We start from the raw sequence: 14,620 nt of genomic DNA on the forward strand, positions 1-14,620 counted from the left end.
CTACTTCCGACGTCTCTGACACAAGGAATATTTCCAACACACCTCTGAACAGCATACTGACCCACAGAAACCTTCCTACCAACACTACAAAAAGAAGGATTCTGCGTGGACTCCTCCTGAAGGTTGAAACAACAGACTGGACTTCTACATAGAGTGCTTCCGCTGACGTGCACGGGCTGAAATTGTGGAAGAGCAGCATCACTTGCTCCATAACCTCAGCCATGCAGAACACAAAGCCATCCACAGCCTCAGAAACAAATCTGACATCATAATCAAAAAGGCTGACAAAGGAAGTGCTGTCGTCATCATGAATAGGTCGGAATATGAACAGGAGGCTGCCAGGCAGCTCTCCAACACCACATTCTACAGGCCATTACCCTCTGATCCTACTGAGGGTTATCAAAAGAAACTACAGCATTTGCTCAAGAAACTCCCTGAAAAAGCACAGGAACAAATCTGCACAGACACACCCCTAGAACCCCGACCAGGAGTATTCTAGCTGCTACCCAAGATCCATAAACCTGGAAATCCTGGGCGCCCCATCATCTCAGGCATTGGCACCCTGACAGCAGGATTGTCTGGCTATGTAGACTCCCTCCTCAGGCCCTACGCTACCAGCACTCCTAGCTATCTTCGAGACACCACTGACTTCCTGAGGAAACTACAATCCATCAGTGATCTTCCTGAAAACACCATCCTAGCCATTATGGATGTAGAAGCCCTCTGCACCAACATTCCACACAAAGATGGACTATAAGCCGTCAGGAGTAGTATCCCCAATAATATCATGGCAAACCTGGAGACTGAACTTTGTGATTTTGTCCTCACCCATAACTATTTCACATTTGGGGACAATGTGTACCTTCAAATCAGCGGCACTGCTATGGGTACCCGCATGGCCCCACAGTATGCCAACATTTTTATGGCTGACTTAAAACAATGCTTCCTCAGCGCTTGTCCACTAACGCCCCTACTCTACCTACGCTATGTTGTTGACATCTTTATCATCTGGACCCATGGAAAAGAAGCCCTTGAGGAATTCCACCATGATTTCAACAATTTCCATCCCACCATCAATCTCAGCCTGGACCAGTCCACACAAGAGATCCACTTTCTGGACACTACCATGCTAATAAGCGATGGCCACATAAACACCACCCTATACCGGAAACCTACTGACCACTATACTTACCTACACGCCTCCAGCTTTCATTCAGACCACATCACACGATCCATTGTCTACAGCCAAGCTCTACGATACAACCGCATTTGCTCCAACCCATCAGACAGAGACAGACACCTACAAGATCTCTATCAAGTGTTTTTACAACTACAATACCCACCTGCTGAAGTGAAGAAACAGATTGACAGAGCCAGAAGAGTACCCAGAAGTTACCTACTCCAGGACAGGCCCAATTAAGAAAGTAACAGAATGCCACTAGCCGTCACCTTCAGCCCCCAACTAAAACCTCTCCAGCGCATCATCAAGGATCTACAACCTATCCTGAAGGACGATCCCTCACTCTCACAGATCTTGGGAGACAGGCCAGTCCTTGCCTATAGACAGCCCCACAACCTGAAGCAAATATTCACCAGCAACCACACACCACACAACAAAAACACTAACCCAGGAACCTATCCTTGCAACAAAGCCCGTTGCCAACTCTGTCTACATATCTATTCAAGGGACACCATCATAGGACCTAATCACATCAGCCACACTATCAGAGGCTCGTTCACCTGCACATCTACCAATGTGATATATGCCATCATGTGCCAAAAATGCCCCTCTGCCATGCACATTGGCCAAACTGGACAATCTCTATGCAAAAGAATAAATGGACACAAATCAGACATCAAGAATGATAACATTCAAAAACCATTCAAAGAACACTTCAAGTTCCCTGGTCACTCAATTTCAGACCTAAAAGTCGCAATTCTCCAACAAAAAAACTTCAAAAACAGACTCCAACAAGAAACTGCAAAATTGGAATTAATTTGCAAACTGGACACCATTAAATTAGGCTTGAATAAAGACTGGGAGTGGATGGGTCATTACACAAAGTAAAAACTATTTCCCCATGCTAATTTCCCCCCTACTGTTACTCACACCTTCTTGTCAACTGTTTGAAATGGGCCATCCTGATTATCACTACAAAAGTTTTTTTTCTCCTGCTGATAATAGCCCACCTTAATTGATTGGTCCCTTTACAGTGTGTATGGCAACACCCATTTTTTCATGTTCTCTGTATATATATATCTTCCTACTGTATTTTCCACTGTATGCATCCAATGAAGTGGGTTTTAGCCCACGAAAGCTTATGCCCAGATAAATTTGTTAGTCTCTAAGGTGCCACAAGTACTCCTTGGTTTTTTTTACACCCAGGAAGTGTGCCAGAGAGGCTGAAGTGTGAGACAGTGGCTGGAGCTCACCCAGTGACAAAGGGGAGCTTAAAAGCACACTGGTCCAGCAAGTTGGGCCCCATATTCAACAGTTTTGTAAGCGTCCAGCAGGTGGAGCTTAACTGTGACACTTTATAGCCAGATTTTTTATTAAAATGTAAAGGAATAAAAAAACAAGCAGTGGCTTAATCAATTAGAGCAAGTGTAAGTTAAGTACTAACAGCATCAAACACTAAAGGGGAAAAATAAAATCACTGATAGATCGGAAAAATAAAACCAAGAGTCCCAGCTCTTAATATTTCCAAGACTTAGGGCACGTCTACAATTAAAATACTGCATCGGTGCAGCTGCGCTGCTGTAGCGCTTAAGTGAAGATGCTCTCACGCCAATGGGAGAGAGCTCTCCCATCGACACAGTTAATCCACCTCCCTAAGAGGCAGTAGCTATGTCCTAGGAGAAGCTTTGTCTACACGGGGGGTTACGGTTGGTATAACTATGTTGCTCAGGGATGTGGATTCTTCACACCTGACAATGTAGTTATACCAACATAGGTCTGTTGTGTAGACCAGACCTAAGATAACAGTCCCACACATAATCAAAACCACAAATGTGCATATTAAACCCCAAGAGCCCCTAGGCCCAATTGAGATAGCAAGCTCTTCCTCAGGGACGTGTTTACAAACAGATGGAAAAGCAGCACAGATTTTCAGATTGCACTATCGTCTTTACAGAACCCAGTCTTTGTAAAAACACAATAGTGTAATTATAAGGAATGGCTCCTTTTCAATATTTCCAAGCGTAACCACTAAGGCAGATGAAATCAACTGAATGCAGTGCCTTGGCCGCAATATTTTATAAACGATATATTGCAATCTTCTGTTCTTATTACTGAGCGCAGCAGTATTTGTAGCACGGAACCTGCTTTACAGACACACACCAAAAGTAGAGAAACAACGTCACAAATGTAAAAAGGCTTCATATTTTAATTGTAAAGTGTACAGCACCAAAAATGGAAATACGCATTATGATGATTGTGGCGCCAGTGACGTTTTACAGCCATGTCGGAAAACAAGGACCTGCCTCAAGAAGTTTCTGATCATGTCAATTAAACACAATGCAAACAGCTAAGGATCAGGTGTGGGTGGGAAGAGGGCAGCATAAGAAGGAGCAAAGGGATGGCATCTGGCACACAAAAAAGCGGAAGCTATATGAAATACAGCCTGGTCTACACTTAAAAGGTAGCTCAACATAGCTATGTTGGCCAGCTGCATAATAAAGTCAAGAGTGTAGAAGTGGTGAAAGTGAGAGAGGAATACACATGATTACATAATTCTATACAACTTTCAACATTCCTCCGGTATGGCTCACTCTGCACACTAGTAATTTTTCAGAAAGAGACTGCATAGGAATAACTACGCATTTGTTCTGTTAGGAAAGCAAATGTTGTTCATAATAAAGAGAGTCTGTCAGAGGCCCTGGAGGAAGAAGGGCCTAACCCCCAGTGTAGACACAGCTATGCTGACAGAAGAGTGCTTCCATTGATGTAGCTACCGTCATTTGGGGAGGTGGAATTTGGACAGAAAAATCCCTTCTGTTAGTGTAAGCTGCATCTACGCTACAGGGTTCTACTGGCATAGCTACGGCTACACCGCTTTGTTGGTATAGTCTTTGTAGTGTAGGCGTACACAGACTGGAACATGAAAAAAAGGCATGACGTCCATGTGGGAAGTAGGAGACTAAAGGAAGCTCGAAGAAGAAAGAACTGAGCAGAGTGTGTGGAAGGGGTGCAGCTGGGAATCGGAGCAGAGACGAAGGCAGGAGTGGAGAAGCATAGCACTGAAAGTGGAGTACAGGGAGTCTGAGCTGTGGAAAGTGTGGAAGCCAGTGAAGGGATTCAACGGAGTGTTAGCTCAAGAGAGAGGAGGATTTTAGTTGCAGGATTCTGGATAGAGTAGAGAGGAGAGAAGCCTGGAGGTGGAAGTTACATTAATTAGGGTAAAAGATAACTGGTCAGATTTTTAACACAGTGTCAGCGACAGGAAGGGACAGATTTTAGAGATATAGAGGAAGAAGAAATTGGGTATGTGAAAAACCTGGATATAAAGGAGAGGAGTCAAAACTGACATCAAAATTAGAAGTGGCGTGACATGGATGGAGTGAAGGTGTCAATGGTACCAATGAGGCAAAGAGGAGAGAGAGAAGCTCAGTTTTTGACACAAGGAGTTTGGGATAGTGGTGGGATATCCAAAAGGAGAGAGCAGTTGGATGGAGAGACAGTTGCATATGTAGGACAGCACAGAAAGCTATAGGAAAGACTGCTGGCTGAGCCAGTCTTGGCATTTGTGAGGCACAGCTGAGAAATCATAACTTGCACTTCCACTACATGTCAATGACTCCTATTTACCATTATGCCCAGGACCAGCTAAGGATGTGAGAGAGGGTGTAGCAAGCTGGTTCTTTGGGATACATTCAAAACATAAATGATTCATTTTATGTAAAAAGTGTGTGTGTTCTTTCTGCAGATGATTATTCCTTTCAACCCTGATTTATGCTTTTAAGGCTGTCTTCCCCTCCAACAAGGGAAAGCATATATATTTCAAATTCCCTCAAATCGGCAGAGTGCGTGCAGGGGCTTGTGGCTGCAGGCTTTGCAGTCACAAAAAGCCATATCTGGCAGTCAGATCTGAGGGACTGGACAGGATTGAAGTCAGGCCTTGTGATTCATTGGCTTGAATAGCTGAAATCATGGAAGCAAAGCATAGATCTGAAATAAATGATCTGTATCAGTCTTGGTTCTGAAGTGGACAAGATTAATCAATTTATCTATTAATCACAGGACAGTCCTGATTTAGTTCTTGTTTTAGTAGCTCCAAGAGTGGACTTTTTTCTAAACATGGTGTTTAAGGTATGAGAGAATGCACACAATTATATATCCATTCTTCTTGCTCTTTCAAAGGCATCACATGCTGACAAACCTGCATGTAAAAAGAGGGACAATATAATGAACTATCTTTAGTTACCATTCTTTCCTTAATTCCTACCCAACTGAACATTTACTACTTAAAATGCCACCTAGAAAACATTAATCATTTCATTTCTAATACCCATATTGGAAAAGTTAGCTGATGCAAAACTGAAGTTGTGTAATGATAGGTATTATTACTGCATTTAACTACATTATGGGTAAAATCCTTCAAGGGGCTCTAAGCCTACAATTCTCATTGATTCCAGTGGAAAATGAAGGTAATAAAACACCTTGCAGCATGGAGCCTACTCTATCTGATCAAAGGTAGCAGCAGCAGTGTTAGAATAACCCCAATCCTGCACTCCATCTGCACATGCCAGGATTGGGGCCATAGGTTGGATAATGACGAAATACAGAGTAATATCGTTTGAATGAGCTGCATTTGAAAGAGAGACACTGCACTTTTTGCACTATATAGAGTAGGTTATTTTAACTTGTATATTTATTTCAACTTTTACTAAAAACAGTACAACTTCTAGAATGGGAGTCAGCCAATCAAATTGCCAATTGGCTTAAGCACTGTCCATAAATTACGTTTTTCTGCCTGTTGGAAATTATATTGTTCATAACATACATCATATACACGTATTTTTGTGTGGGACTAGTTAAAGCACACATTAAGTCTGTGCTTCATGATCATGGAATGCATCAGATGAAGAGAAACTTAAATTTGGCCCAAAATTAAAATGTTTAAGAGCTGCTTCTTTTAAAAACAAACCTAAGATGATAATGCCACTGCAAACAAATAAACATGCCACTGCAGGTGTTAGAAGTAAATCTGAAAGTGAAAATGCCTAGTTACAGTAAATTGGATTTTTAAGTTTTTCATTTTTAATAATCTAAGGTGTCACTAATAATATAAACAACATTATTCATTTGCAGCACATGGATGTTAGGTTAACTGTCTCTCTTTAACCATAGTATAACGAACATACATCACTCTACTGCAACAGCACACATAATAAAACATAATTTAATTTACACTAATCATTTAAGAAGTATAGTCATTATAATTGACGGTTCATACAGGCAAAACATCTCCTGCTTTGAAAATAAGTCTGTTAGATTTGCATTAGCATTTACAATATTTATTAATTGGTGACCAATCTGCTATGACAACTCTCTTTTATTGACATAGGGGCTTGCTTTTTAAATAGGAGTGAATGCTGAAAGGTATTCATAATTAGTATGTACAGTTACAGTGAAAGGGCAAGTGAATCAGACATTTGCATGCAAAAACTGGCTAGTTACACATTTATCTGGTCATCTGCACTCGAAAATACCTGCACATACAAGGTAGGTGCACAATTTTGAAAATCAGGCCCATCATCTTAACTACATTTCTCATGTAGATGGACATTTCTCCTTTTGCTTCATGTCCACATACTCAGTATTAATACAGAAAGATTTGCAAAAACAAACTCTAAAAGTGTCACATATGATATTTTTACTAGGATTTTAAATTAGGGAAATAATAACATTACCATCATGGATTTTGGTGCCACTTCAACAGCAAAAATGTTGAGTCCCCTGTTATTTACACAGTTCTTACTCTGCTCATTGTTGACATGAATAACCACTTTGTTTTCAGACTGTAAGTGGAAAAATGTTAGAGATCTCATTAGTCTTCATGATTAAATGGCTGCTTCTTATAAGACAACTTAATGATGCTGGTTATTTCATCTGAAATTGCTATTATAATGGGATGGAAAGTTTTAAATATGTAGGGCAAAATTTTAAAATGCACCTAAGTAACCTGGGACCTAAGTCCTTTTTCAAAAGTGCCTGTGTCACTTAGGACCTCAAGTCTGATTAAAAGTCAATGGGACCTGAGCTCCTATGCGACACAATTGCTTTTGAAAATTTTACCCACAGTGCTGGATTCTCTGCTAGTGTAAACTGGCACAGGCCCTAACTTCATTGAAGCTCTACCAATTCACACCAGAGAATTTGGTGCACAATGTACTTGTTTGGCATACATGAGTAAACAATGCTATGCTTTGGTGCCAGCCCTATATCCAAGATATTGGATGTACTACAGGAGATCTCTAGCTCAAGCAGTAGAGGACTGATTTGGGAGTTGAAGGAGCAAGATACAAGTCAAAGACAGAGAGAGAGAGAGTTGGAGTGTGTGTGTGTGTGTGTGTGTGTGAAAGAGAGAGAGAGAGAGAAAGAGACAGACAGACACACACAGATTTGTGGTAATTATGTTCATTATCTGCAGATCATGGATTCATTACAAACAATCTCTTCCAAAATACAACTTGCCTTCATATGAAATAATTCTTAAATATTCAACAAAATTAATGTAAATAAAACAGTTTAAATAATGAGCTAAATCCTGCCCTTTGATGTGTGTGTCCATGGCACTCACTGAAGCTGTGCACACACTTCTGTGAATGAAATACAACAGGAGACAGTGAGTCCAACTGGTTTTTAATAAATGGATGCTATGGCCCAACCACCGCACAGAACCTCAAGGAGCTCTGTGGTGCCACTTAGCTCCAAAGACAGGAATGTTTGCAAACCCTGGGAGAGCAGGCCCCCACTTCTGGGTAGAGGCTAAGTGACTGTCCAACTCCACAGGGGGAGGATTACGACCCCAAATGCCACCTCTGACAGTCAAGGCACCGTGTCAGGGACACAGTGACTTCTGGACACTGGAGCAACAGTGCGGTTGGGTCTGACTGAACAGGCCATGCTGCTCCCGACTTCCAGTGAATGACTCTGGAATGGAGTTGTCAGTCAACCAGGCTGAAGATCCCTCCTGACTCCACTCAGAGAATGGGGAGAGGTAACCCATAACTTGTAAGACCTCATCTCCAACTCTCTCTCCTGCCCTCCTCTGTAACCTCTGCATCCCAGTGGGGAGTAGAGATGGTCAAAATCTACATAGGAAAGCTTATGGATAAGAAGAAACTTTAAGCTTTTCTATGGATAGCAATCAAATTACAAAGCCCCTATGGGTTGAGCCTAATCATCAACTGGCCCAGTGCAGAGCTGGTATATTCAACATGCTACTTATTGCTATACAAAATAGCTCAGACTGGACCCATATTGCTGATCTAACATGTTACATGCTCTCAGAAAAACAATCAAAGTAACTATTTCAAACTGGAAAGCAAGACTTAAATTAAAGCCATGCTAGTGTGTATTGTCATTCACTCATGTTTAGATAAATTTGGATTTAACGTGGGCATTGAGAAATGCTAGAGATTCTTAGAAGAATGCTAACAAACAATTGCTGCTCCTTATTGTGAAAGGGAATAGAAATACGATTATATCAGACAGCAGCCTCCTCCTCCTACTTAAAGGCTACCTATGACTCTATAAAGATAAGGATTGGCAGAAATGCTGTCTGTGATTCTCACAGTACAAAAGGTCTATCTAGATTAGAATGCAAATATAATTATGTTTGAAATATCCTGAGGCTGTAAAAACAGAAACACCACTCTGTGTTTATCTTTTCATTATTACTATTATTATTATGTCCTGATCTTTTCTTTGGGAGGTGTCTACATTTCTACATGGGAAGCGAGATGAAGATGGTTCGTAGAGAAAGTATTCTGTACTATGTGCGAATAACATGTGGACATGGAAACAGGTGCAGGGAATATTTAGTAAATGTTTATTTCAAATTGCAGGCTATGACCTCATAACAGAGTTGATTTTAGGGCATATATGGGCAGGAAAGAACCATGGCTCCACCAACTCTCTATGCCCTTTGTGGCTGTGTGTGCAGGGACAGAAAATCTGCCAAGCTCTGACACAGACCACAGAAAGATGGGAGATAGGCCTTTTACTCCACCTATCGCTGCTGGGAAGGGCCAGACAGAATCGATCCGTTACTTACTAGCATATTAATTATACTAGCATATAATTAACTTTAGAAATAACAAAACATTATTTCCATTATACTTGGCATGGGCCCTGGCCAATTGGGGTGGCCCCATGCCCTGACCCATGCCGCCTGCCCGGCATGCCTACCAGGGAGTGGGGGAAGCCCCCACTCCCCAGCTGGAGTGCCAGGTGGGCGGGGGAAATCCCTCCACCCCAATCCTGTTCTCAGGCAGGAGTGCCAGATGGATGGAGTAGGGCAAGCCCCATGCCCTGACCCTGCTCCCTGGCAGGAGTCCCTGGCAGGCGGGGGAAGTCCCCAAGTCCTGACCTAGCTTCCCAGCAGGAGCGCCAGGGGTGTGTGTGCAGGGGGGACTGCAGGCGGAAGGGGTGGGGTGGGGCTCCCACTTGCTCTGGCCCAGGACCCCCCCAAACCCCTAATCCGACTCTGGCTGGAGGATACAGAAAAAAAGATACCTTTAAAGCTAATAGTTTAATGCTTCATCCATAATAAGGCCCTAAAACCAAAATCTGTGCATATCACTGTTTACTCTTAGGATACAACATTTTTTCTAAATGCAAAATTTGTAGAAACTGATCCTTTTCTGGGAACAGTTTTGCTTTGAACTGATCAGCATTTTCCAGTGACAAAAACTCTTTATTGAAAAATTCCTGATCAGTTCTAATCATGAAGACATAATGTTGCTCATCTTTTACACTACAAACTTGCAATGCCTTTGTAAATACAGATAGGAATTCAGCTGATGAAACAGTATGCAAATACCCTACATCTTCTTAGTAAATGAATAACGAGGAGCCCCTGTGGCACCTTAGAGACTAACAAATTTATTTGGGCATAAGTTTTTGTGGGCTAAAACCCACTTCACATCAGATGCATGGAGTGAAAAATACAGTAAGCAGAATATATATCATAGCACATGAAAAGATGGGAGTTGCCTTACCAAGTGGGGGGTCAGTGCTAACGAGCCAATTCAATTAAGGTGGAAGTGGCCTATTCTCAACAGCTGACAAGAAGGGGTGAATACCAAGGGAGGGAAAATTACTTCTGTAGTGCTACCGAGGCCAATGCAATCAGGGTGGCCCATTTCAAACTGCTGACAAGAAGGTGTGCATCCGATGAAGTGAGCTGTAGCTCATGAAAGCTTATGCTCAAATAAATTGGTTAGTCTCTAAGGTGCCACAAGTACTCCTTTTCTTTTTGCAAATACAGACTAACACGGCTGTTACTCTAAAAGAAGGTGTGAGTATCAGCAGAGGGAAAATTACTTTAGTAAATGAGTGTTTTCTTTAGGCCTGATCCAATGTCCATTGGAGTAGATGGACAAACTCCCATTGTTTTCAATGGACTTTGGATCAATCCCTTAAAAAAGGGGCTTTTTTTTATTAAGTAGGTACAGAATCTATATATCAAAAAATGTTACTATAGAAAGCTTAATGAGAAGGGAGTAACAACAATGATGTACATTAGCATGTAAATTATTTTGTGTAATGTGCATAAGAGAAATATCACACAATACCTTATTTTCAATAACAGAAGTGATCCGTGTATCACTTTTGTAGGTATAGACAATTATGCTTTCACCACTATCCAGTACTTTAGCATCTCCTTTGTTAACAACAGACTTGCAAATTGCCCTGTTAAGTTGCCTGCTGCCTGCTTCCAGATAAATGGCTTTAATTCTGGGTTTGCACTTTTCTGCATAGATGTTAATGACAAAAGGGCATGCCTGTTATAGAAGAAAAATACAGTAATGCCTGTTATAGAAGAAAAATACAGCATATTGTTTAGTTCTTGTTACTTTATGCTGAAATTATTCCTCGGATTTTTATCCCCAGCTCTGTTTTCACAGATGCTCTGATGCAGAATTATCCAAATATATGTTCACCATTGGGTATAAAAAAATAGATTTAGAAAACTCTAGATCTCCTGTTCTTTGTAACCTTTCTTGGTAATTCAGAGATTAGGATAAATCAACACAGCACACAGCCATCACTGATCGTGCAAGCCTTGATGCAGTCAAATATACTGTACCATTCATCTTCTCAGATCACAACATGCATCAGGCACCGAAGATGAAGTACTAGGGTATTTGAGCACCAGAAAGAACCCTTTCCTCTTCAGTATTTTGGCAAACTCTTGCCATTCAAATGAGTGTTTTTTGCATACAGATTTAAAATAGTTGAAATTTTGTGACAGGAAACACTCCTTGCGCTTCTATTTTGTTGGTTAGGATTAGTATGCGTGCCAACAAGGAGATGAGATTTTCCGTTACTTTTAGTAGGAGTACAGTAAGAGTACATCTGCTTTTCAAATGACCATCAGGATCTGCTGCCTGTTAGCACCAACACATTTTTACTGCCATTTTTACTTTATACAGTAGAACCTCAGAGTTACGAACACCTCAGGAATTGTTCGCAACTCTGAAATGTTTGTAACTCTGAACCAAACGTTACGGTTGTTCTTTCAAAAGTTTACAGCTGAACATTGACTTAATACAGCTTTGAAACTTTACTAGGCAGAAGAAAAATGCTGCTTTCCCTTTATTTTTTTAGTAGTTTACATTTAACACAGTACTGTACTTTGCCTTTTTTTTTGGTCTCTGCTGCTGCCTGTTTGTGTTCTTCCGGTTCCAGAGGAGGTGTGTGGTTGACTCATCAGTTCGTAACTCTGGTGTTTGTAACTCTGAGGTTCTACTGTAGTTGCTGTTGAAAGTGCTGCTGAAAGGGTCATTCAGGAACCGAGGGGTTAAATTATATGTGCTACTGAAGCAAACGGTTCAAGCACACAATATATAGTTTGTACTTATCCTTTGGGAAACAAAGCTTCTAACCACAAACCACAGTTGTGCAAGGCAGAGAACCCTTCTTTGTTAGAGAACAGCTCTCTCTAGTGTCCAAACTGCAGAAAGACAGAGCATCACATCTTTCCAGCTTTGTTAGGGATATTTATGTAGGACAAGTGGTGAAGTGTAACCCAGTGAGAAATTGCTCACAATCATTTGCTAATTTTTTAAATCTTCTCATTGATATGAGAATGGCTAATTCTAGCCTCCCAAATCCCAAAACACTACCACATCAGTGTTTTTGTGTTAGTATATTTTTGTTTCATGTGCACAGAATGGGATTGGGTTTTTTTTGGCAATTACATAGTCTCATGGCCCTGAGTTGCTTTGGTTTAAGAGAAAGTAAACAAAGAAAAGAAAATGATCACGGGGTGGTAAAAAAACAGCTTTTCTTGGGAATAAGATATAAATACTGGACTTTCCTGAATATTTGATGGAGGGTTTTTTGTGTCTTTCTAGCTTTGCTTTTCTTCCCCAATCCTTTGTTAGAGTTACCCTTTGAAAACATCTTCTGTTGACACAGTGGTAAGAAAGAGTGGGCCTTTAAAACCAACCTCAATGCCACTTTGGCACATGGGTGCATGGGGAAGAGAATTCCTGATCCTACAATAGACACAGATTACTTTGCTATGACACTATGGTGAGAGGCAGCAGTAAAAACCCTAAAATAGCTAGTTAATCCTGTCTGGAGAGTTTGACCTCTGAGTCCATGTAAAAACACATTACCTGAAAGGTGTATTTGTTATTGTTTTCACCTGTGGGTAGATTCTCCTTGTCCTGCTCAGTGCAAACACCCTCCCACATCCCCTGCTTCCATCCTTGATACCTCATTCTGCACCTGACACCTTCATGGCTAATTTTGGAATGAATACAAGTGGCAGCCATTTATTTGTTTTTAAGGGATACTTTCCACAGCAACACACAGATGCTTTTTGGCTTCCCTTGTAGTTTGGACTAGGGGTGGGATTCTTTCCCAGTTAGCCAGGCCATGTTGGAAACCAGATTCAGAGCTTGGACAGTGAGAGCCCTGCACCTTTGGGTGCGTTGACAGGCCACAGTTTTCTGCCTCTATCTTCCCACCCACCACCTCACTGAGAACTGAACTGCTTCTCCCCAGCAGGTCACACCAAGCCCTCCAGCAGGTATGTCCCTAGCAGGGCTGGCTCTACAGTTTTTGCCGCCCCAAGCAGTGAAAAAACTGCCGCCGCGGCCGGCAAAAGGGAGAAACTGCCGCTGATTTGCCGCCGCGGCTGGCGGAACAGAGGAGCTGCTGCTGAATTGCCAGCACCGCGGAAACACTGCCGCCCCTTTCTAACTGCCGCCCCAAGACCTGCTTGGAACGTTGGTGCTTGGAGCTGGCCCTGGTCCCTAGTCCCCTTCTCTAACTGGCCCTGTAAAATACTGGTATCCAGCCTCTGCAAGATAGTCTAGTTCTCTCTTTAAACACTGAGGGTTGTCACTGCAGCAGCTCCGATCTCTGCGTCCTCCTCTGTCCCCCTCAACAGTGCTAGCCCAGGGAACAGAATGCCAGACCTGAAATGCACAGTGGAAACCTTTTGAGCTAAATTGCTGGCCCACTGAAATCAATTTATGAAGGACAGAAGCAGTGTTGCTGTTAAACATGCAACAAGTTATATGGGAAGTTGTGTATTTTTGATACACAACAATCATACCGCTGTCATTTCCAGTGCTTTATTGTAGCCCAGTGACAGTAAAGTGACCCAGAGGTCACTAGGATCCCCTTCACGGTCATTGGCCTCCATGAGATTCAAGTCCATAAATCCCTGTCTTGTTAGCTCATTCTTCTTTGTGTCAAAATTCTCTGTATAAAAGGAAACAAGGTAGCTCTTAAATTACTTCTTCCTCAGGCATACAATCAAGCAGTCTGCACCCTGGCCTTCCTTAGGCAAAGCTCCCATTGACTTAAGTGAGGGCTGCAAGATTTGGCCATTAGTCTTGCAGCCTCTACTTCTCCAAATTTCATTATAAGATGCTGAAATGGTAAAAGATTCCCTTGAGTGAAATGTGTGTTGTTTACAGGGCTTCCCCTAGGATTTTAGGGAATGACAGAGGCCGCAGGCTCATTGGCCCAAGAGAGGGGGAGGTCTCAAAATGTAGAGTCTGGCTTGTATGATATTTCCCCCCATGGCAATATCTGCAGTGGAGTAAGATTTTAAGAAAAGAGAGTACTGGGAACAGGAAATGAAAGTCCAGTGGAGCTGTAGTGCTTTGGGAGCACTCTTGATAGAACATGGCAGATCAACTTCTCTAGCGTCAGCAAACATATAATTGAAATGTTCCTATGTCAGAGAATTTTAAAAATGGTTCTCTCATCATAACAATGTTAAATCTTGACTGTATATTATTAAAAAGGGATTACCAATTTAATAAATCTATCTCAGGGTTGAGATGCTATTACAAACTGCTTGAACTTTGCTCTCAAGATTTATGATATTCATCTGAATCCTTCGACTGATTAATGTCTGGTAAT

General features: G+C 41.8%; 1 protein-coding gene across 1 annotated transcript in view; it reads right to left on the reverse strand.

Moving 5' to 3' along the window:
* Positions 1 to 3,362: 3,362 nt before the first annotated feature.
* Positions 3,363 to 14,620, reverse strand: part of EFCAB7 (EF-hand calcium binding domain 7) — a 37,611-nt gene continuing 26,353 nt past the window's right edge. The window contains exons 11-14 of the mRNA XM_074961600.1: positions 13,803 to 13,951; positions 10,804 to 11,013; positions 6,913 to 7,020; positions 3,363 to 5,378 (exon numbers count right to left, since the gene is read on the reverse strand). Coding sequence (XP_074817701.1) covers positions 5,304 to 5,378; positions 6,913 to 7,020; positions 10,804 to 11,013; positions 13,803 to 13,951 — 542 coding nt within the window. The 3' untranslated portion in view covers positions 3,363 to 5,303. The remainder of the gene's footprint in view (positions 5,379 to 6,912; positions 7,021 to 10,803; positions 11,014 to 13,802; positions 13,952 to 14,620) is intronic.

Source organism: Natator depressus, chromosome 8 (genome assembly GCF_965152275.1).
Source record: "Natator depressus isolate rNatDep1 chromosome 8, rNatDep2.hap1, whole genome shotgun sequence".
NCBI classification, from domain to species: domain Eukaryota; kingdom Metazoa; phylum Chordata; order Testudines; family Cheloniidae; genus Natator; species Natator depressus.